The sequence below is a fragment of the Ctenocephalides felis genome, unplaced genomic scaffold (assembly GCF_003426905.1).
Source record: "Ctenocephalides felis isolate EL2017-DRISC unplaced genomic scaffold, ASM342690v1 CF-g0.4_SCAFFOLD_01170, whole genome shotgun sequence".
NCBI classification, from domain to species: Eukaryota; Metazoa; Arthropoda; class Insecta; order Siphonaptera; family Pulicidae; genus Ctenocephalides; species Ctenocephalides felis.
In genome coordinates, this window is record NW_020537324.1 from 63,005,733 (window position 1) to 63,028,992 (window position 23,260).

Here is a 23,260-nt window from a genome sequence, read left to right on the forward strand (position 1 = left end):
ATTCAATATAATGAAAAGATAAGTTTGAGAAGTTTGAAAAGCCTTTAAAATACACAGGATGAAATCTGAAAATTTAAATCGACCATGATGTGCAGGGCAGGAAAACCTGGCATGCGGTAGTTTTCCTACTTCAATGTTAAAAATTACAGTGCAAGTATTTTTAGCTTTACAGGAACACCGTTATTCAGAAGGTTCAGTAGCTCTTAGCCTATAACTAACTGAAAATATTTGATCTTTTCGAGATGTACGTATTACCAACGTGTTGCTCATAGATGAATAAACATAAACATAAATATGAAAATTTACAGGCATGAAAAGTTAATATAAAACACAAAATATGTATACATAAAATATATAACTAAAGCCAGTCAATAAACATTTACCCTGTTGAACCACTTCTTCTCTGAGGTAGAAAGGAAACTCTCTTTGTACATCATTATAATATTCACGGTCATATATTTCATATTATTCGTTCTGATTCGTTTTCTTTCGTCCTTAGTTGTCTTTGCAAACTATCGACACATTGTTTCAAATTAACTTTATCAATAAAACTTTCTTTTATGAAAATAATTATTTAAAATTTACCTATTTGATCCATGTAATTACATCTTAAGATGCTGTTGAAGTCTTTGGCATTGTCTTCATCTTTTTTATGAAAGATTCAGTTAAACATTCCTAAAAACCACGTAGAAAGTAGGAAGAGTTCCTGAGATTCTAAACTCAAGAGATAATCAGAAGTCAGGATTGTCTATTGCAGATAGGAAATCTAGGTAGGCACGATGCTCTGGATTCTTGGAATCTTCTATATTGAAAAAAAAATAGTTTTAATTTTTGTAATTGTAGTATTACTAGCAGTGTTAATCAAATAATTAACTACATCGTTGAATAAAATATACATAGTGTCTATGATTGTTAATAAAAAAATAAAAACTACCCAAGATCTTACCTTGTATGATCTATGCTTATAAGTTTACCTTATATGATGCATGTAAGCTGCAGTTCGAGTCTTTGGCATCTTTTCATCTAATGCAAATTCTAATAATCATCTTCATCTACGGATAAACGTAGGGGTAAGTCTAATTTTCCCCAGTAGTTTCTCCTTCCAAAGAATAATCGTTCTATCATTAATAGGTTTCATGAAAATATATAAAATTATTTTTTATTCTCTTAATGGCGAGGGCTAACGATGCAAAATAACTTAAAACGTCGCGAAAACAACGTTGGCAAACTGTCTCTTCTATTGAAACAAACTCTTCCTTCGGGAAGTTAATAAATATATTTATTATAATAATAAATATATTTTATAATTGAGATATAGTTATAACTATATCTCAATTATAAAAATAACACATGAGAAGACACAAATCGATAATGAACTACTATATAATTCCTCAAAATTGGGTACTCATGTTATAACATCAATGAAATGTACAATATTGTTTTAATGACTAATTTTATTTCTATATTATATTCCCACTCGTTTCTGCTGATAAATTCCAGTACTCACACACAGTTTGTACAAAATATTTCATCAATATGACTTATATTTTATATTCATTCTATTGGAATGAATTTGAAATAAAGTCATATATTCGGATAATTTTATTTTTTGTTTTATTTAATCAGTCAAATGATTTTTTACAAAAATTTATTTTTATATTTTACTCATTATTTTTTAGCTGAATCTTTTCTATAAAATATAGTAAAATAGAAACGCTGAATAATTATGCCAGAGGCAAATGATCCTCTTAAAAGCAAGAGACTTTTGCAGTACATTGCAGCACTTTCAGGTTCTATATATTAATAATAATTACATTTCTAATTAGGATTCATATATTCATATCAATTACTAATCATATGAGTTGAATCAGATTAATTTCCTGAATGTATATGAATAAAATGAATTCACCAACGATCAACTAATAATAAATATTTTACCTTGTTCAATTCTAGCTAATATTGGCGCTTTTGCTGCGGGAACTGTTTTAGCCTGGACGTCACCTGCAGCACCAGAAAGACTAAAATCGGAATACAAAATAGAAGTCAGCACAAATGAATATTCTCTAATCGGATCTATTGCAACAGTGGGCCTAGCTGCATCATGTCTTCCCACTGGAATTCTCATCGATATCATTGGGCGCAAATTAGGAATGCTAATAATGGTAATACCATTCATCCTTGGTTGGGCTCTAATCACTTGGGCAGCAAACGTTGGTATGATGGTTGCTGGTCGATTTATAATTGGATTCTCAGGTGGTACATTTTGCGTAGCCGCTCCGATTTATACGGCAGAAATTTGCGAGAGTGAAATACGAGGTGCTTTAGGAAGTTACTTTTCATTAATGCTTGCAGGCGGTATACTTTATGTATACATTATAGGATCTTTTATAAATTTATATATTTTAACAATCATGTGTTTGCTCGTGCCTATAATCTTTGCCGTGACATTCTTTTTTATGCCGGAATCGCCCATGTTTATGATATCCAAAGGAAAAACAGAACAAGCTGCTAAGTCTTTGCAAAAATTGAGAGGCAAACATTATAATATTGAAGGAGAAATGAGAGCGATGCAACAGAACCGAGCTTTAGAACAAGAAAATAAACTTCCATGCAGGAAAGCGTTTTCCACTAAGGCTGCCATAAAAGCTATTACTATTTCTATGTTTCTCATGCTGTTCATGCAATTTTGTGGAATAAATGCAGCAGTTTTCTACAGTTCATCAATATTTGAAGAAGGCGGTCTCATAAGTGCCGATACAGCAGGCATAATAATAGCAGTTGTGCAGGTTATCTTCGTCTTGGTATCAATAGTAATAGTAGATAAATTAGGCAGAAGAATACTGCTAATAATTTCTGCTGTTTCAATGGCTTTGAGTTGCTTAGGCATGGGAACTTATACCATATTTTCTAAAAATCCAGATAATCATGATATGATATTAAAACTTTCTTGGGTACCCTTAGTAACTCTATGCGTTTATATGGCTGCATTTTCTACAGGATTTGGTCCTATACCTTGGATGATGATTGGAGAGCTATTTCCATCAGCAATAAAAGGAATTGCAGGTGCCATATCGACAACATTTTGCTGGATAGTAGCATTTTTTGTCACACAATCGTTCGGAATGATATCTGATCAATTAGGAAAAGACTGGCCTTTCTGGATCTATGGTGCTGCTTGTATAATAGCCGCGATATTCGTGTATTTTTGTGTGCCTGAAACGAAGGCTAAGACTTTAAGTCAGATTCAGCTAATGCTCGGCAGAAGCAATAACTAAAATGTTTTAATTCTGCAACGCCCATTTATAAAATTTTAATTCTGATTTTATTTATTTAATATATCATTTACAAAGTCTCTATTTCTTAATTATATTTATATAAAAATTAATATTAAACATTTTAAAATAATATACTTATATAGAGTATTAAATGGAAAATCATAAGCATTTAAATACATCAATCAAGCTACCCAAAGAATGTCATTTGTTTACATAATCTACAATATTCATTTTAAAATTAAAATGTAATTAATTTACAATACAATAAATGTTTTTATTTGTACAATTATAGCATAACAATTTTATTACCTAACTTACAATTACAAATATCTATCCTTAATGATATTTTGATTGCTCGCAAATTTCTCGATTCCATTATGAGATGAAAACTAATGATTAATATCAAAAAATGATATGATAATCGACACACAAAAAGTGTATTAGAAAAGCGAAGTATGGCAATCGATATAGACAAAATATATTGGAAAAAATATGTTTAAAAAATTATATTATAGATAGCTGCCTAACATAATACCATTCATTTACACCATTAAATTTCATCACTGTTTCAGTAAAGTTTCTATCAATTCACGCTCTTCCGCCTATCATAGGCACACTTGTTAATGTTCATAAATGATCCGGTTTCATTTTCATACCAATAAAATTATTTAGAAAAAATATCTGGAATTGTTTTAATACTAAAATTTCACTAAAAATTATTATTAGACTAAGCACTGTTCAAAGTATGGCAGTAATGTAAATAATAAAATTCACGCTTCGTCTGCTAATAAAAAATACTCAGTCTTACCATACAAACACATTTTGCTCAGCGTGATGCACATCACCATGTTTACAGCATTTACAATGAATCAGATCATAACAATCTCTTATTTTAAAGTTGTATATACACTTAAAATGTCACAAGATACTTATTAAATACAGGGCAGGTCATTCTTTACATTAAGTATTTTCAAATGATGGATTTCAAACCAGGTGCGTGATGTACTCCTGTGAATTGAGGCCGGATTCGTTGTGAGTCGCGCCTCATACCAACACTTGTCAGTTGGTGTAATGGTCAAAGGACGCTAAGTACTCGAGGGCTGCGTGATAGCAGAACTGATACTGGTCCTAAAACACGAAATTTTGTTTTGCACTTTCAGGAAATCTAATTAACTACATCTATTTATTTGTTTATTGATTCATAAGCAAGTCGATTCAATAAGCATTATTTCAAGCCTTTATCCTCAAACCGATTTGGATGTATGGTATCCAAATATGGGGATCTGTCAAAAATTAGCAATTTACAAATATTACAACGTTTTAAAATAAAATAGTTCGGCAGGCAATCTGCAATCTGCACCAAGATATGCCCGAAGATATTCATCAGCACACCAATACTTTCATCACAATCAGAGAAGAAATTTAAAGAACTGCCCTTAGCTACAAGGACAAAGTCGACCAACATGAAAATGAAATTATAGCATATCTGTATGATACCACGTACAAACTAAGACAGAAGAGAATCAATTTAATTGAATTAACACAATAGTCGATAACACAATGTATTAAGTACTTAGCTTATATTTCAACATACTAAGTATGCTATAATTTTATATAGTTTATTCATTTTTGTATAATAATATAATATTTAAATTAGAATGTAGTATAGAAGTACAACGCAAACCATTGGGTTTTCCTTCTAGAAAATGCCACTGTTAATTACCAAACCAATTATTTAATGTCTATTCATAGAGAGATTGTGATTTTTATGTAAATAAAATAAATTTCCAGGTCAGCTTAGTCTTTGCTTAGTCAGAAATTAGAATAATATTGGGGACCATATTTTTTAGGTCAAAACCGGGATGGCAATTTTTTTTATGCTAATCCGGGACTTCATGCCAAATAACTTAAATATGACTATCCAAATGATATAATAAAATATAATTTAATTTTTGGATATATGTTTTCTTCGCTTTTGAACATTGTTTAAAATTCTGTTCAATCTTTTTCATAATTAATTTGCAAAAATTAGCACGTGTGTCAGGAAGCCAAATGTAATGTGAAAGGCTATAGCTAATATATAAAATATATTTTATCCCGTCGTTGGAATTTTGTATTCGACTATTTTATCATTCATTGATTCATATATGCATACTCGTTGTTTTGTAACATAATTTAGATATTTAATGGACAGTTGTCATTTCTTCATCAAGTACTTTTCGAAAACCCGGGACAATCCGGGACAAAAGATCTAAATCCAGAACAAATATTACAACAATCCCGGGGCACAAGGTGTAAATGCAGAACTGACCCGGCTAAACCGGGCCTTATGTTTACTTTAATAATAAGTATATAAAACTTAAAATATTTATTTCGCTTCTGAAATTAACATACAAAGAATTATCATTTTCCACGAGAATCGGCAATAGGTGACAACCACATAACTACTTGCATGTACCAAATAAAGAGTGTCGTCAATAGACTCAGGTAAGAATAGTGTGAGAGATTTGCACCGCAGTGCCCGAAATGGGTTTATTTTCAATTGCAAACATATTTTTGATGTATATTTTCAAGTGAAAATGAACATCGCTGCTGCCCGATGTAGATTTCCAGAGCAGCGGCTTAGACTCGCGACCACGTCCATAACATATATATATATATATATATATATATATATATATATATACATAGCTGGGCACCGTTAATCAAATAGTTAACTTCGTTAATCGTTAATCCGCTACAAAAAAAGTTAACTTCGTTAAACGTTAAAGCGTTACATTTCGGAAGAATTAACGCAAGTTAACGTTAATCGTTAATCCGTTAATATGTGTAAAATTACATTTTTATATCGTTGCGTTAGTGAACTTAAAAAACTTATTAACTTCCCGTAGGACAAGTTATAGTAATCGCAAAAAATCGAAAATGAAAATTTTTGCATTTCTCGACGTTTCAAAGGTTTCTGAATATTTTGGCATACCTTAGAAGAAATGAATGTATGTGTGTGTGTATGGATACAAATTTTCGTCGACGATTTCGGGAACACGGATCAACCGATTTGAATAATTCAAAAAACATTCGATTCGTATTGACAAGAAGACGTGCTGATTAGTTTTTGGCAAGGGCAGGTCTAGCCGTTCCGAAGATATGGCGCAAAATTGACCCAAAAACGGTAACTCAGTTTTTAAGAGAACGGAGCGACGTTTGAAACGTCGAGAAATGCAAAAATTTTCATTTTCGATTTTTTTGCGATTACTATAACTTACCCTACGGCTACACTGATCAATTTTTCATGAAGGCAGGTCTAGCGGTTTCGGAGATCTAATGAAAAAAGTAAAAAAAAATGCCATTTGGCGGTCAAAATGATCATTAGACATATGCACATCAAATTGTCAGATATTTTATAGAGATTTTAACAATAAGTTGTTTGCATTCCTTTAGGTTCCGTACCAATGTTTATTTGTTAGACGGCGACGCGGCGCTTACGCGCTTTATATTTTGTCTCTATGCAGTTCTAAAGCAATAAAATTGCTTTGAAAAAAAGTTCAGATCTTCCAAAATATGTCAAAATAAAGAAAACATTTTTTTTTTCAAAAAAAAAATAATTTTTGTCCAATAGTTTATAGTTTCTCAAAAATCTTATTTTTCGAAGTAAATTTTTTTCAAAAATGTTAATCGTTTTAAAAAAAAATAATAATTTAAGGTACGGAAAGTACCAGCAATTTGCCTTAAGGCACAACGCCTTAATTGCCTTAAGACAGAATTCCACTTACAGCTAGTTCTTTAAAGAGTTTGTAGCTCTTTGGTTTTTCGTCATCATCGTTGTTACTCGCATTGCTCCCTCCGCCACTTAAACTATCTCTGTCCTTCGAATTTTTCGCTACTTCTTGTCATAAGGCATCTTCTACCTTTTTTTCCGTGCATTTTCTTACTGCATTCCTCTCTACTGCTGTCATACGTTTCCAGCCACATTAACCGAAACTTTGGGTGAAATGCCGCGGCAAGTTGGCACTGTTCATCATTCAGGAGTAGTCCAAATCTTTTCTTTATGCCGTTTAATAAGGCATTGGCTAAAGCTGTGCCGTGCGGTAAATAGTAGGCATTGGATTAACGATTAACGGACTTCTTGCATTTTAACGGAAGTTAACGTGTCCGTTATCATTTTTAAAAGTTAACTTGAAAGTTAATCCGTTAATCAAAATGTTAACTTCGTTAATTAACGATTAACGGATTAACGAGTTAATGCCCAGCTATGTATATATATATATATATATATATATATATATATACATAGCTGGGCATCGTTAATCAAATAGTTAACTTCGTTAATCGTTAATCCGCTACAAAAAAAGTTAACTTCGTTAAACGTTAAAGCGTTACATTTCGGAAGAATTAACGCAAGTTAACGTTAATCGTTAATCCGTTAATATGTGTAAAATTACATTTTTATATCGTTGCGTTAGTGAACTTAAAAAACTCATTAACTTCCCGTAGGGCAAGTTATAGTAATCGCAAAAAAATCGAAAATGAAAATTTTTATATATCTTTACGTTTCAAAGGTTCCTGAACATTTTGGCATACCTTAGAAAAAATGGATGTATGTGTGTGTGTGTGTGTGTGTGTGTTGGTATGTGCGGATACAAATTTTCGTCGACGATTTCGGGAACACGGATCAACCGATTTGAATAATTCAAAAAACATTCGATTTGTATTGATAAGGAGACGTGCTGATTAGTTTTTGGCGAAGGCAGGTCTAGCCGTTCCGAAGATACGGGACAAAAAGTGCCGAAAACGGTAACTCAGTTTTTAAGAGAACGGAGCGTCCGATTTGAATAATTCAAAAAGCATTTCACTTGTATTGATAAGATGAGGAATCGATAAATTTTCATAAAGGTAGGTCTAGCGGTTTCGGAGATATGGAGAAAAAAGTAAAAAAATGAGCCATTTGGCGGTAAAAATGATCATTAGACATATGCACATCAAATTATCAGTTACTTTATAGAGATTTTAACAGTAAGTATACATTTTGTTAACATCCTATGGGTTCCGTACCAATGCTTATGCGTTAGACAGCGACGCGGCGCTTACGCGCTTTATATTTTGTCCCTATACAGTTAAAGCAGTACGATTGCTTTGAAAAAAAGTTCAGAACTTCCACAATATGTCAAAATAAAGAAAAAAAATCTTTTTTTAAAAAAAAAAAAAATAAAAAAAAAATTTTTTTTTTTTAATTTTTTTTTTTCAAAACAAAAGTTATTTTTTGTCCAATTTATAGTTTCTCAAAAATCTTATTTTTCCAAAGTAATTTTTTTTCAAAAATGTTAATCGTTTTTAAAAAAATAATAATTTTAGGTACGGCAAGTACCAGCAATTTGCCTTAAGGCACAACGCCTTAATTGCCTTAAGACAGAATTCCACTTACAGCTAGTTCTTTAAAGAGTTCGTAGCTCTTTGGTTTTTCTATAGACTGAGTGACAGAATTAAAAAAGTCTTCCTCCTCGTCATCATCGTTGTTACTCGCATTGCTCCCTCCGCCACTTAAACTATCTCTGTCCTTCGAATTTTTCGCTACTTCTTGTCATAAGGCATCTTCTACCTTTTTTTCCGTGCATTTTCTTACTGCATTCCTCTCTACTGCTGTCATACGTTTCCAGCCACATTAACCGAAACTTTGGATGAAATGCCGCGGCAAGTTGGCACTGTTCATCATTCAGGAGTAGTCCAAATCTTTTCTCTATGCCGTTTAATAAGGCATTGGCTAAAGCTGTGCCGTGCGGTAAATAGTAGGCATTGGATTAACGATTAACGGACTTCTCGCATTTTAACGGAAGTTAACGTGTCCGTTAACATTTTTAAAAGTTAACTTAAAAGTTAATCCGTTAATCAAAATGTTAACTTCGTTAATTAACGATTAACGGATTAACGAGTTAATGCCCAGCTATGTATATATATATATATATATATATATATATATATATATATATGTATATATATACAGATATAAAAATAAACCATAATAAAGTAATAGCAATCTCTAAAACTAAAATTTAAATTTTGCACATTTCTAGTATGAATTTCTAGTGAAGAAAAATATTTAATTTATGTTTGAAATTTGAAAACATTTTTAACCAACAGTTTTCTGGCATTTTTTCGGAAATTGTTGGTCGGTTACCCCATTTGGCAAAAATAAAATGATATGTAAATTGCTAAGCGTGTGTATACATTTTTCTGAGAATTTGCTATTTTACCGAAAATTGTAAGACTTTTACCAGCGACGCTTTAATACCGTATAAAGTTTTGTATGTTAAACAACCACTTATATTTTCAGAAAAATCTAACACTTTATGGGTTATATAACATCTCAAAATCAATAATATCCCCAATAAATTTTTGCCACTTACCTCAGTTTGTACCATGGCAGGTCGTTGAGCTCGTAGAACTCGCACCGTTTGGAAAACATCTAAAACACCTTCATATTGCATTCGCTCTAATACAATACTCAATGTAATGAAAACGCCAGTTCGACCGACACCAGCACTGAAATTTACATAAAACGTAAAATAAACCCTAAAAGTCATCATTAAAATAATAAAACTTATTATAGTTCGTATATATACCTGCAATGTACTGTGATGGGTCCGTCTTGTCCAAATTGTTCCTTAGTTTTATGAACTTGTCCAATAAAATCGATAAAACCTTCTCCGCTTTTAGGTACGCCCTGTTCAGGCCAGTCAATGAATTGGAACTGCCTTACTGTCTTAGAGGAACCATCTCTTGCGTCGGTGACCTAATTTTAGTTTAAAATAAGTTATATTTTGGATTTCTTTAAGTTTAATTATACACACTAAAATTAATAAGTTACCTTGAATTCCCTTAATATATATTGTGGCATATTATATTCAGCAATAGGGTCTACAACAAAACATTGATATCGAACAGATCGGTCAGATGGCCAGTATTGAGCACATTTTTCCTATTGAATTACAATGGAATTAAAATCAGAAGTTAAACCAGTATAGGTATATTATATAACAGCAGTCAACTTACTCTTCCCATTTCTTTGAGTTTTGTTAGCATCACGACTATCGTCGAATTGTGTTCCCAGAGCATTCTCCACAAATCGTCCGCAGTTTCTGGCAAAGGACCTTGAGCTGCAATATAAGCGCTCCGGTATCTATAGCCGTCCATAAAACTCGCATTTATGTAATCAGAGCCCTCGACCCCGCGTAAAGGTGTCAGACAAACCCGAGAACTCTCATAGGGAAGAATATGGATTAGACGATTTTTGTGTTTATTGCATGGTAAATTGGCAGTAACGAATCGTGATGCATCCGTAGATTTTGTGCATGATAATCGTTTGAACTCCAATTCCATGCCAGTGACAGACTCTCCTGGCTCTGTTCGCATCAGGCGCTGTATGTGGGCATGTAAACCACGGGCTGGTATCTCTGTGTTACCGCAGACGATCGCCTCAAGAAGTGCATCGTGTATGAAAACATACTGATCTTCTGTTTGTACCATATAGTTACGCTGAGCTCGTAGGCAGGTAACATGGCCGTAAATATCAACAGTTTTTTCGTGACGTAAACGTTCAAGCATGGAATCGATTACAATAAAGCAACCTGTTCGACCAACACCGGCGGAGCAGTGTACCACGACTGGGCCACAGTCAGCTGGTGTTAAAGCACGGACACGACGCAAAAATTGTAGGAATGGTGCTGGATGATCAGGTACGCCATGGTCGGGCCAAGCTGTGAACTGGAGTTGCTTAATTTCACGTCGTTCTGTAGCGCCTGTACGCTGGATTTGGAATGTTCGAATGCAATAAGCTGCAAGTTCCTGCAAAAAAAAAACAAAATTTATTAGAGCATTGAAAAAAATCTATTAATTCCATATTTGGTTATTTATTACTTGTACGTCAACTGTAGTGACAGTCATTTGGCCATAAACGTCTGAACCCCTAGTCGGCCAATATTGGTCACACTTTATACGCGCTCGTTCTTCAAGTCGGGTCATCATCACAATAGTTGCACATCGCAACTCCCAACACATTCGCCAGAAATCTGAAGCTGTTTCTTGTAAAGGACCTTGGGTTGCTACATAAGCATTGTTGCGCCTAAAACAATAATTTAGTAAAATATAACTAAAAGCTATATCACAATATCCATATAATAGAAACAAGATAAAAATAATGTTATCTTCAGAATGTTTTTGTCTAGTCTAGGTATTGGTATTATGAAAAAACTCTGTCACAACTGGCAAAAACAAAGGAACAAAATTCTGTACTTTCATTAATATATAAAATTAAAAGTTTCTAATTATTTACCTGTATCCGTCACAGTAATTTGCATTAATGTAATCTCCACCTCGGGATTCAGTTGGTTGCAGGATAACACGACTGTGATCATAAGCGATTACGTTAGCATACCGATTTTTAGGTTTATTAACTTCCATATTAGAGTGATCCCAAGTGAATGTTTGTCCTGTTTCGATACTTTCATATTCCTGAATAATTGAATTATTGGTTTAATACATTTTCTATTTTATTCATATTTACAACTTAAATGTGATATTACGAAGGTAATTGAAAGACAAAATATTGCTCTTTTAATTTAATAATGATGAAACAAAAAAATCCTTTATCATTCACCTGTGCAAATTTGAGATTGTCATTAGCTTTAAGGCGTTCAATATGATCGGCCAATTCGGAAATGGGTATTGGAGGATGTGACATCATAGCGGGAGTTTGGAAGTTTAATCTTCTCATTTCAACTGGATCTTGTGGTGTTGGTCCTGCTCCCAAATCGGCGGCCATGAGTGGACGAGTAACTGCAGCCTGATCAGGTGCCTTGCATGGTCTATTGCGTCGTCTTGCTAAGAAGACCAGCACCAGACAAGCGGATAATAATAGCGCTGCTATACTTGGACCTGAAGAAATAATAGAAATAGTAATTTTGCATAATAATTTAAAACTTTCAACAAAATAGTGGAAATTGTGTATAATAATTATTTTACTCACCTACTATCCAAACAAGACCTGCTTCTTCGGTGTTGCGATTAACAGATACGTCTGGGTCACCTCCTGGTGCATTGGGGTCTGGTCTACGAGGTGGGTCACCTGGAGGTACTTCGCGCATACTGAGTGATAAATACTCAGAAAATGGCGATGAGGTATATAAGTGCTTTTGGGGAGTGTCCACAACAGCTCGTACAAAAATACGGTAACGTCTATCTCGCTCCAATCTGATGGAATAAATATTAATTGAAGGGTATTTAGTAATTTGCATTAACAATTTATTATAAAGTAATAAATAAAATAGAAAAAAATAATTGCAATGAATTGAGAGCAATTACGTTCAAAATTGTTTGTTCAAGTACATAATTATTAAAGGTAATAATCTGATGTATAGTCACGTGTAGATCACCTTCTATTTGTGAATCCATCATAAATATCACCACTGCCAAGATGGAAAGTATAAGGAATATTGCGTTGAGGAAATTTCGCAGCAATATAAGGTGCGTCCAGAAGTGATGCTTTGGCCATAGATGCTGATGTGCCAGGTGCACCATTATTATTCACCATTTTAGCTCCAGCAATCATTTCGTCCGTCAAAAATTGATCAGGATGTTTGTGAGCCAATGATTCGTCTTCAGGTACAACAATTAGGTAATAATGAGATATTGGACCATACTCTTCAGAAGCTTGTGGTAATATGACCTAAACAAAAATCACCATATTTATAATAACACAAGATTAAATTCTCATATCCATATCTCTAGTGATTATATTTTATAGATCTATTTCTCCTGTATTCCATTTCGTACCTGTATTTCTTCTCCATTAACGACACCGTAAAAATCAGGTTTGACCATAGGTTGTGGTGCAGCCATTTGTGTAGTAACAGTAATTCTAGCAGGTGGTCGGTACTGGTAATCATTTGGTACGGCACTTACATTGACACAATACGTTGTGAATGGTGACAATTCGTCTATCATATGATTTTTGGCATGAGCAGGTAATACTACTTCGCGCCTTGGCACAGTTTGAGATCGGGTGAAACCTTGTGAATCAACGAATTCTTTGACGGCGTCGAATGATACCTAAATAATAAAACATAATATATGCAAAAATGTAATGCATTTTGTTTCCTTTGTTTATTATTACCTTATAATTTACAGGGTTTAGGCGAATTGGCGGAGACCAAGATAAAGTCATCGAATGAGTGCTGACGTCGTGCGCTCTTAAATCTAACGGCACATCTTCTGGTTTAACCTGAAACAGCATAAATAACAAATTAGATCAGAACATTGCAGTATATATCACATCAATACCCATGGTCAATAGACCTTTGAGCTGCCTTGATTTATACTAGTAATTAATAACCTTGATTTTAAATTTACCTTAACATTGACTTTTTCCGACAGTCTCCAAAGACCACCATCTGAAGTTCTGGCCGCTACAGCCACACGATATGTGGCATATTTTTCCAAATTTACTAAATCCGCAGATTCTGTACGTGCTACATCTTTATGTTGCCATTCGTCCAAATCAGAACCTGCATCCATAGAAGCTGTTGCTGCAGCCATTGCGTAGAACACCCTGAAAAAAATAAGAACATTAATTGTTTTTTTCAGTCATTGGTTAATATTAAATTGAATATAGAATATTCAATTGAAACAATAGTATGTAAATATTATGGAGCTTGGGGTGATACATTGAATTTTAATTTGGTATCTCTATAGTATGCAAGTTTTCCCTGTGATTTTAGAGCAACTCTTGTCAGAGTAGTACCTTGAAATGTGTATTGGGCATATCTTCATATAAAGCCTAAACTTGTTTTCCTTGTTTTCTTTTTCAGTTCCAAATAAAAACTTTATGATATTTACCTGTAACCAACAACTTTTCCACGAGATGGAACGCCTTCCCACCATACTTCGGCGCTTGAATCAGAAGTTGCAACCGCTTGAACAGACATTGGAGCTCTTCCTAAATCACGTTCCGTCCTTGCAGACACATCTGCGCAATAAGGACCTGCTCCACGACTTGTATGAGCTCTTACACGGATTAGATATTCAGTATTTTCTTCCAAACCTGGGAATAATATCAATTATTTCATACATTACCATAACCGAATACTGCAATTTACCTTGGTAGATACCTTGGTTAATACATTAGGAATAGATTATAATGATCTAATCAATTGTAAGGTTTTAATCAATGTGTATTACATTTTATGATTGGAATACAAGGTGTTAATATCATTTCCGATTACACAGAAGCATATCAATAGTTTTATTATAAACAATCCTTTACCTCCAAAGACAACTCTGGCTCCTTCGTCCACATTACTTCCAGCGGTAATATTTGCGGTATTTTCTGCTGCCACGGAACCATCGGATTTGCGCCTGAGCTGGGCATCATATCGAACAATACGGCCATTTCGATGTTCGCGAGTTGGTGGCAACCAGCGCACCACTATGGAATCAGGTGTTTGGAATCGAACTTTTACCTAGATAAAGAATAATTTAATAATACAGTCGGTCAAGTAAGAGCGTGGCCGACTTTAACGACAGTTAATGAAAGATTTCGGTCTAATTCTTTCGTGAGCCGATGAAGTAAAGCTTTGTCCTTGATGCATTGTCAAAAAAAGTTTAGTTGCAGTTGATCTTTTGAGAAAAAATTACGTTAAACGCCATGAGTGCTAGGTTACGCGTCGCACTACGAGGCTGCTCCCTTTTGCATTCACCTAAAAGGTACCCAAATGTTGCAATCAGCTGCTGCTAAACATATGAGAAAGTTGAAGGCATTTGTACAGAATTTTATACGCCTATATAAAGTTGCTAAAAAAGTCGATGATTTATCAGGACGTGGTTCAAATGAAAAAGAAGAAAAAAGAACAGTGAATGGGTATTTGCGGAATCCTGCTTTAACACTGCAGCAAGGACGAGCAAAATTAATGGCAAAATATTTAGAAATATCTACAAAAATATCTACAAAACTATCTAAATCTTTCTTCGTATTCATGATCTGAAATGGCGCAACACAACGGGGAAGCCTCTGACGACTGAAAAACATGTGCTTCTTTTCCGCTTGAGCACATGAAAATATTGTTAGAGATTTTGAAATTGTCATTTTCACTGATGAAAGTTCTATATGAGCACGTACTGCCCTCATCGAGCCGTTAAATTAAAATACGAGCCGTCGGACTAAAATAATCCGTTAAATTAGTAAAAAGCAGGCGTCGGAGATGCCAGCCAATTGTCGACTCCGGTGGTGACTGGACACATATTGACCAAAATTGCATCCTTGCTTTTAACGTATACAATGCATATATAAATATTAAAGTTTCATAAAATAATTATTTTTATAAATTAACCCGGCCACGCTCTTACTTGACCGACTGTATATAATAGAAATCTAATAACTTTTCACGGTTCGTGTAGGCAAAATGTTTTATATCATCCTTAAAATAAAATAAAATTATTATAATGACTAGACAGCGTTTAACACGTTGAAGACTGTGAGCTTACCGGTGAGTAACTACGTAACAACTTTTGTTGAAATCGTGATAAATTGAAATAAATCTAGGGGTTGAATAATATCGACCTCAAATGATAACACCAAAATATTTAAAAAAATGAGTTTGCGTAATTAACAATACGCCCTAAATAATAATAAGAAAAACCGACGAGTAATGTCTACAAAAGTCAACATTTGTTCAGTAAGTATATAAATATTCATTCGACATTCATAAACTTTATTATCAAAAAATACTCATACAAATGTGTACATATGAGTAGAATTCGAATATAATCAGATAATTCAAATATAGTAGATTCGAAATGAATATGTTACCCATAGATAAGGATGTTACCTCTGTCGGTGGTCCATCAGGAGCTCCTTCTGGTGTTGAGTAATATTTTACCGCCTCTTGTCCGACTCCAATGGCATTTCGACCAGCTACACGAAATTCATATTCTACGCCTCGTTCGAGATCACCTTTTAGAGAAACATGAATAATTAGTATAAGTAGTACCAGTAAATTTGTAGAAATTTGAGATTTAGAAGATATCATGATACTTTAAATAACTAGAAATTCATTCCTATTAAATATTATATTGGATTTTCATCACAAGTATGAATATATTTGTTGTTTCTCTAAGTCAAGTTTCCTTAATTTAATTTATCACACCTATTCTCCTGGCCGTGATTTGTCCACCATTGATGTGTTCCTCTTTTAGTGGTGGTTGGTCTCTTACACCATGTCTCAATCGATAGCCTCTAAGTTCTCCGTAGGTCTGAGAAGGTTTACTCCATTCCAATTCTACAGTTACTGATGGTTCTCTTTCGATTACCTTCAAAGTAACATGAGGTCTGTGAGGAACGCCTCCTGGGGTCCGTACCATGACTGGAGGACTGCGATCGCCGTCACCTTTGCGAGTCAAAGCTGCCACCTGAGGTAAATAATGGATAAAATGATGTCGAAAATGTTAAATCAAAAATATTTTTGAACCTGTTCAAAACAAGATCTATCTGTTTTTCATCAGGGTTATTTTTACACAAATTACGATTAATATAAGCTTGTAGGCTTCGACGATATTGGAGATGAATACCAGATGATACAACATATCTTTTAATTCTAACATATTTCGTAAACTTTACAAATCTTTACTTTTCAGTTATTTTAATGTATTTTCAATTTGCGAATGATATTGACAAAAATATTTAATAATTCAGATTGAAAGTAAAAAATAAGATACAACGTCCTCGACTCAAATTTGAGATCTTGGCCGAAATACTAGTCAAAGTTTAATATTTCTAATTCACTAATCTTTTAAGCATAATAATTTCGATTTTTACTTCGAGGTCCACAAGCGTGCCTTCAGTGCTGTGACACCCATATGGAATTTATGTGGATTTCAGAAGGCTCCCGATGCTCGGTGCTTACTAAGTTTGAATTTTTAGTTTTAATTAATTCAATTTACTAATTCGATGACTGTTACATAGAGCACCTATAAGAAGATGCATTTGACAATATTTTAATCTTACAGTTATAGAAATTGAATATATTATAATAAAAAATAGACTGATCTTAATACTGAAATTATGATTTGTAAATATTTTGCATGCTAAATAATATAATTTATAACAAATGTAAACCTGAACACTGTATCTAGAATCAGGTTGAAGTCCAGTGACGTTTAGTTCCAACGCGGCGCCATCCAAAACATCAAATCTCATAGGATCGTTGAGCAGATTCTGTGTTTTACCCTAAAATATTTTCAGAAATATTCAGATTATTAAATTATAATTACCTATCACCTACAGCCTACTAAAGAGTTGAGTATGAGATCAACTCATACGATATTTAGAATTCAGTCTGAAATAAACTATCTCTTAGGTATTAGTTACAAAGTCGAACATAATTATTAACACATAATAAAATAATAATCTTGAAATATAACGAATATACTCATAAAATTACATAAAATTCTGGGCGCTAAAATTGAGATAAAATTATTCATGAAAATATACCGGTTACTGGTAAGGCCCACTTGTTATATTCACATTTGCGCAAATATTTTAGAAAATTGTATTTATCTATTATAACTTCGTAACAATCAAACAAATCCAGAAAATGCTTTTTTTTAAACTCGTAAAAATTTTTGCACAGGAAAATTATGAAAAGGCTACTGACATAATATAACAAAGTTCTATGATTTAAATAGGTTGATACAATTGCAAAATAAGTTATATAGGTAAATAAACAGTATTGCGGAAAAAATGTAAGAACCATATCCTTGACATAAAAATCTTACAATTGAGTCAAAAAATTAGAATAATTTTGTAATTACGACTATTTCACAAAGTTGGATAACTTTCCAGTTGTAAACGTGTACTTACTCAAAAAAAAAGTACTGAATGATATAATTTAAAAAATATTAGGCAAAATATTGCAGAGTACGACTATGGTAGAGCCGACTTGTATCTTATTATTTTATAAATAATTTTTCAACTTCAAATAATTAATATATGGTAATTATTAAATTTTTATTACCTCTTCTTTAACCTCTTGGACATGAACGTGATACCCTCTAATAACACCATTACGATCCTTTTCCAGAGGCGGGCGCCAAACGACATGTATGGACGTGGAATTCAATGGGGTCACTTTGACTTCTTGGGGCTCACCAGGCACTGTTATTTGATCATGGGGCAAATCAGAAAATGCACTAATCTCGGATTCATTTATTTTAAGATTTACAACTTGCACGCGAACGAAACGCTTAGGTATTCCTTGGCATATATTTGTAAATAATGTGCTTGGGGATACCTGTGCGCACCTCATGCATACATGATCGACCACGTAATGATAATAAAATTATTGATAAAAATTATAATTTACTTTCGAACAGTGTTTAAAAGACTTATGCAGAAATCTTAGAGCGTAATAGTGCAAACGAGGCTATTGATAGTCTCAAAAATGTTGCAGTGGCTCCAATAATAAATCATCTAAAAAAATGTACCATTTAGGAATATATTTAAAAAAATAAATAAGATATTTTTCATCAGTATTACGTGTGATCATTTATCTCACAAAACCGATTGTTTATGAACATTATCTGTACAAATCCATAAACAACCATTTTTGGACATAACGTATCAAATGCACATCTACTTCTCAATTCACTTATAAATAATAACAAAAATAATAAAATCGTCGAATTTTCAAATCCTCCTAAATCCATATTCATTATTTACACAGTACAAACGCTTCGTGACATTTGAATACCAACACGAAAATATTTTTCGTAGGATAACAAATAAATTCGAATAAGAATAACAAGATACATTTTTTTAAATTTACTCTCTACACATACCTGTACTGCTCACTTTTGGTAACATTTAACAAATTATTTATATATTTAAACATTTATAATATTATGAACAGTTGCATTCAATATGATAACTAATTTTACTTCGATTTAAATTTACTTATACTTAAACTAAATAATAATATAACCATGCACTATTGTATCCTAAGATTGAAAATTTACCAAAATTTCTAATTTATAAAATTTAATTAACTATAAATAATCAATAAAATTTTATTTCGTTTCTGAGTTAATAATTCGTTGGTTTAATGTTTTTTACCTTGGCTACGGATGCATTGAGATTTAGAAATAAAAATTTAAATAATCGATTATTTTGAAAAACATGATCATGTTAAAAAATATCACTAGCACAGCAAATGTTAGAAAGAAGAAAATGGAGGTGTAGCTTCGAACTGAGATATATATTATTCAGATATAGGTATACAATTTTCTTTGAAATTTTTTTGGAAAATAATTTTGTAAATTTTCGAGTTGAGTTTGAAGCTGCACCTTAGTGCAAACTGCTGATCAAACCAATTATTGGCATTAATTATTATATTCGAAATGTGTAATATTTTTGGTAGGTAAAGAAATTATAAAGTAAGTGCTTGCATAATATATTTTACAGAAATAATTAAATAAGATCGCAAATTGATTTTAACCCTTTCACTACGTGAGTGTTTTCCGCAGAAGTGACACTGCTGTACGGAACAGCAAGCCGCAAAAAACAACGTATTTTAAGGATAAAAATCATTATCAATATAAATGTATTTAAAAACTAAAAATTAAACCTGGAAAAAACCTGAAATTTTCAATAATAAATTAGAATACTCAATAAATTAACTCAGAGTGATAAATATCAAAACAGTCAATGACGTCGATCGTTATGCTGATGCCGTTTAAAGGCGACACTCGTACACACAGGTAGTCGGAAGGGTTAAAATATATAAAGTATATTAGGTGTCATATCGATTCACTCTTTTATAGCCGGATAAAATTGAAAAATAAAGGATCACATATATATACGAGTATATAAGGTGACCATATTTTTAGGCCAAAACCGGGACGGCAAATTGTTGTTATGATACTTGAATATAATTTTGATAACAAATGCTATTCAATTATTTGAGGATGCAATAAAAAACTTTTTTTTAAACAAATCCATTTTTATGCAGAATTACTGACTTTTAGTAGGAATCATTATGTTATATTTTTCATGTACATATACGTTTTCTCCGTTTTTAAGCCTTCTATATAATTCTATTCAATTTTCTTCGTAATTGACTTACTTAGTCAAAATTCAAATGTTCAAAAGGTCGTCCTCATGATTTTTGCTAATTATGGTAAAATTGCAAATAAAAAGGTTCGAAATTATTAACGTTAAAGTTACTCGCATTTGGAATGTTGCATTCGGAAATTTTCTCATTCATAACGTATTGTTTCATAAAAACATACTCGTTGACATTGCAAATATTTGATGAATGATTGTAATTTTATTTGCAAGTAACTGCAAAAATTTAATTCAATTTTATACTTTTTGAATAACCGGTATAATCCAGGATAAATATTGCTTTGAGAAACATCGGGACACAAGGTCACCTTATATAGGGTGGCCCATTTAAAAATTGGAATTTATCGATAACAACTTGCCTGTAGGCCACACCGTGCGGAATTCGAAGTTGCGATATATGGGAAAAAAATTAAGAATTTTGAGACCTTTCTAACGATGTATAATACTTTATATATTTTCTTTACAGAAATATCTAAACCGTAAGATCACTAGATCACTAGGACCACTAGATGGACCACCCGTTATATAATAAAACCGGGACTGTCCCGGCCAAAAATCGGGGCGTATGGTCACCTTATATATAAGAAATTTTGTCGCTAAAATATAAATTCACAGTCTTGTACTTTAATAGTTAAATTATTCATTACCCGGTTTGTAATGCCATTTTCAACAACTATCAACAAATTCAAGATCTATGGGCAACCACGACTCTATCAACAGTTTACACTTTTGGAAAGAATAAAAACCAAACAAAATCGAACGCGCAAACAGAGTAAAATTGAAAAATAAACATGACGTGGCAGTTTTATTCTGCCAACAGCTAAAAACATAATACAAAACTTTTTCGAGACGTATTCTCAAAAACAGAGATATCGTCTTTTGGGATTCAACTAACGCAAAAAAGGATAACAACACACGAAAGCGACACGGCGATACTTACTCCTCCCGGCTGTGCCAAAAGTATATCCAAATGATCGGCGAGAGTTGGCGGGTTCGAGAGGTAATATTGAAAAAATATCGAAGAACGACAGTCAGTATAAAAATTCAAAACAGGTTTTCACAAAAATCAAACATTTCAAAAATTCATCAAAAATATATCAGGATTGTCACTTATCACATATGGCAAAAATTTGTTTCAAAAATCGTCATCGCACGCAAAAATTCTTGCATCGTACGACGGAAAATATAGTGTACCTGAGTTTTACAAAAGTTTAGAAATGCTAAGCGTCTGTTAGAGTTTCTAAGCTGTTGTAAACATACCAATTGATTTTAAACAAAAATATCAAAACAGCAATACTATAAATCCATAGTATTGAAACCTCCTCCAAAATCGTCAAAAAACAAAATATCGATCACATTATTCCTTGCGTCCACCCACGCACATGTAGTGATTCCAAAAATGTAAAAAATTATCAAAAATAATCCTTCGCTGCACGACACTTTTCACAGACGATGTTATAAAAAATAATTGTATAAAAATTGGAAAATGGAAAACCAAAAAATAGACTGTGCGTATAAAAACTCCATCGTCGTTTATTTTGTGTATGTAGTCCAAAAACAAAAACTTTCGACTACAGTGGCAAAATATGTTTCAGTGTTTTAATATTTCGGTTATTGGCATGTGTGCGTGTTGCAAAAATATTCAAAAATTATTTGGCGGCACTCACACACACGCAAAAAATTAAAAACCTTCATAATACCAAACCAGCACATTTTTCTGTATACTTATTACTGTGTCCGCTTGTAATAAATATAGTTGGTTATTAGTAGTAATATAATATATAAGAGCATGCAGAGTATAAAACAACAAAAAATACACATAACTACGAATATAAAGAATTTGAAAAATAAGATTTACGATGAAAATTCGGAAATAAACGTCTACAAGCGACATATAAAAAATGATGACGCTCGTATTGCAAACGTCAATACTTCCGAATAAATACTGCAAAAATTCTAAAATTTGTATTTCGCATAGTGTTCAAAATTCATGTATATGATTGTGACACTGTACTTAGTATTGGTATTCAAATGTAGATCATTATGGTCCTTTAATATGCTTACTTATTTTTTATTTCAAATAAAACCTATGTACCCGAAGAAAACTGTGAGATACTGGATTGGAAAATATCGTATTGAAAACTTTAAATACTTTAATTTCCATCCAGTATCCCAATAAACAATAAGTCAAATCAACATGATAATTCAAACACAGGAATAGTTAGAAACCAACAGAAGCCTAATGTCAAACTTGTGTTATTATATTATTCAAATTGTAATAACTAATTAGAAGCTTAAGATGAAAATTAGTAAATTACTTTTCGACTTTTATAAAGCCGATACATTATTACAGTAGTAGTATTACTATTCACACTCGCACACGCTTTCTCACAGGGTGCATATATAATATTTGTAGTGCGGCCAAAACAGAAAGTGCTTTTTTTCGGTGATACAAATCAGATTAATAATATTTGTGCCATTGTGCGCATGTCAAATCAATTGCCTACTATATTATATAGACATAACCTAAATTGAATCAGGTGTAGGAATCATCAAGGATAGGAAGATTCAATCGTAAAATATGACGTATTTGATTTGAAACCTCTTGTTAGACTATTATTTGTAATAAGCAATAAAAATACGCTAAAAGTAGATGTAAAATAGGTGAGATGATAGAAAATTTAAGATAAACGCGACCGATCAGATCTTCTTGATCTTACAGATCCTCTGAAGGAGGTACAACGTTAATCTTCCAAAACATCGTTGCAACTACTATGAATAGTTACTCTGATAACAACTAAAAATAAATTCAATAAATTCA

The 23,260-nt window shown here is 32.6% G+C and overlaps 2 protein-coding genes across 2 annotated transcripts in view; one reads left to right on the forward strand and one right to left on the reverse strand.

The window, feature by feature from the left end:
* The first annotated feature begins 2,411 nt into the window (after window positions 1-2,411).
* LOC113367533 (facilitated trehalose transporter Tret1-like) lies at window positions 2,412-3,275 on the forward strand. The gene has a single exon (XM_026609132.1). It carries the CDS (start codon window positions 2,412-2,414, stop codon window positions 3,273-3,275), a length of 864 nt encoding a protein of 287 aa, XP_026464917.1.
* A 359-nt stretch (window positions 3,276-3,634) lies between these two features.
* Window positions 3,635-23,260, reverse strand: part of LOC113365642 (tyrosine-protein phosphatase Lar-like) — a 108,376-nt gene continuing 88,750 nt past the window's right edge. Inside the window, exons 15-33 of the mRNA XM_026607151.1 lie at window positions 18,332-18,471; window positions 17,434-17,544; window positions 16,466-16,727; window positions 16,148-16,272; window positions 14,587-14,782; window positions 14,160-14,364; window positions 13,674-13,872; window positions 13,438-13,545; window positions 13,098-13,373; window positions 12,698-12,990; window positions 12,292-12,515; window positions 11,923-12,200; window positions 11,599-11,777; window positions 11,184-11,388; window positions 10,320-11,111; window positions 10,135-10,245; window positions 9,890-10,059; window positions 9,674-9,809; window positions 3,635-4,403 (exon numbers count right to left, since the gene is read on the reverse strand). Coding sequence (XP_026462936.1) covers window positions 4,335-4,403; window positions 9,674-9,809; window positions 9,890-10,059; window positions 10,135-10,245; window positions 10,320-11,111; window positions 11,184-11,388; window positions 11,599-11,777; window positions 11,923-12,200; window positions 12,292-12,515; window positions 12,698-12,990; window positions 13,098-13,373; window positions 13,438-13,545; window positions 13,674-13,872; window positions 14,160-14,364; window positions 14,587-14,782; window positions 16,148-16,272; window positions 16,466-16,727; window positions 17,434-17,544; window positions 18,332-18,471 — 4,079 coding nt within the window. The 3' untranslated portion in view covers window positions 3,635-4,334. The remainder of the gene's footprint in view (window positions 4,404-9,673; window positions 9,810-9,889; window positions 10,060-10,134; window positions 10,246-10,319; window positions 11,112-11,183; window positions 11,389-11,598; window positions 11,778-11,922; window positions 12,201-12,291; window positions 12,516-12,697; window positions 12,991-13,097; window positions 13,374-13,437; window positions 13,546-13,673; window positions 13,873-14,159; window positions 14,365-14,586; window positions 14,783-16,147; window positions 16,273-16,465; window positions 16,728-17,433; window positions 17,545-18,331; window positions 18,472-23,260) is intronic.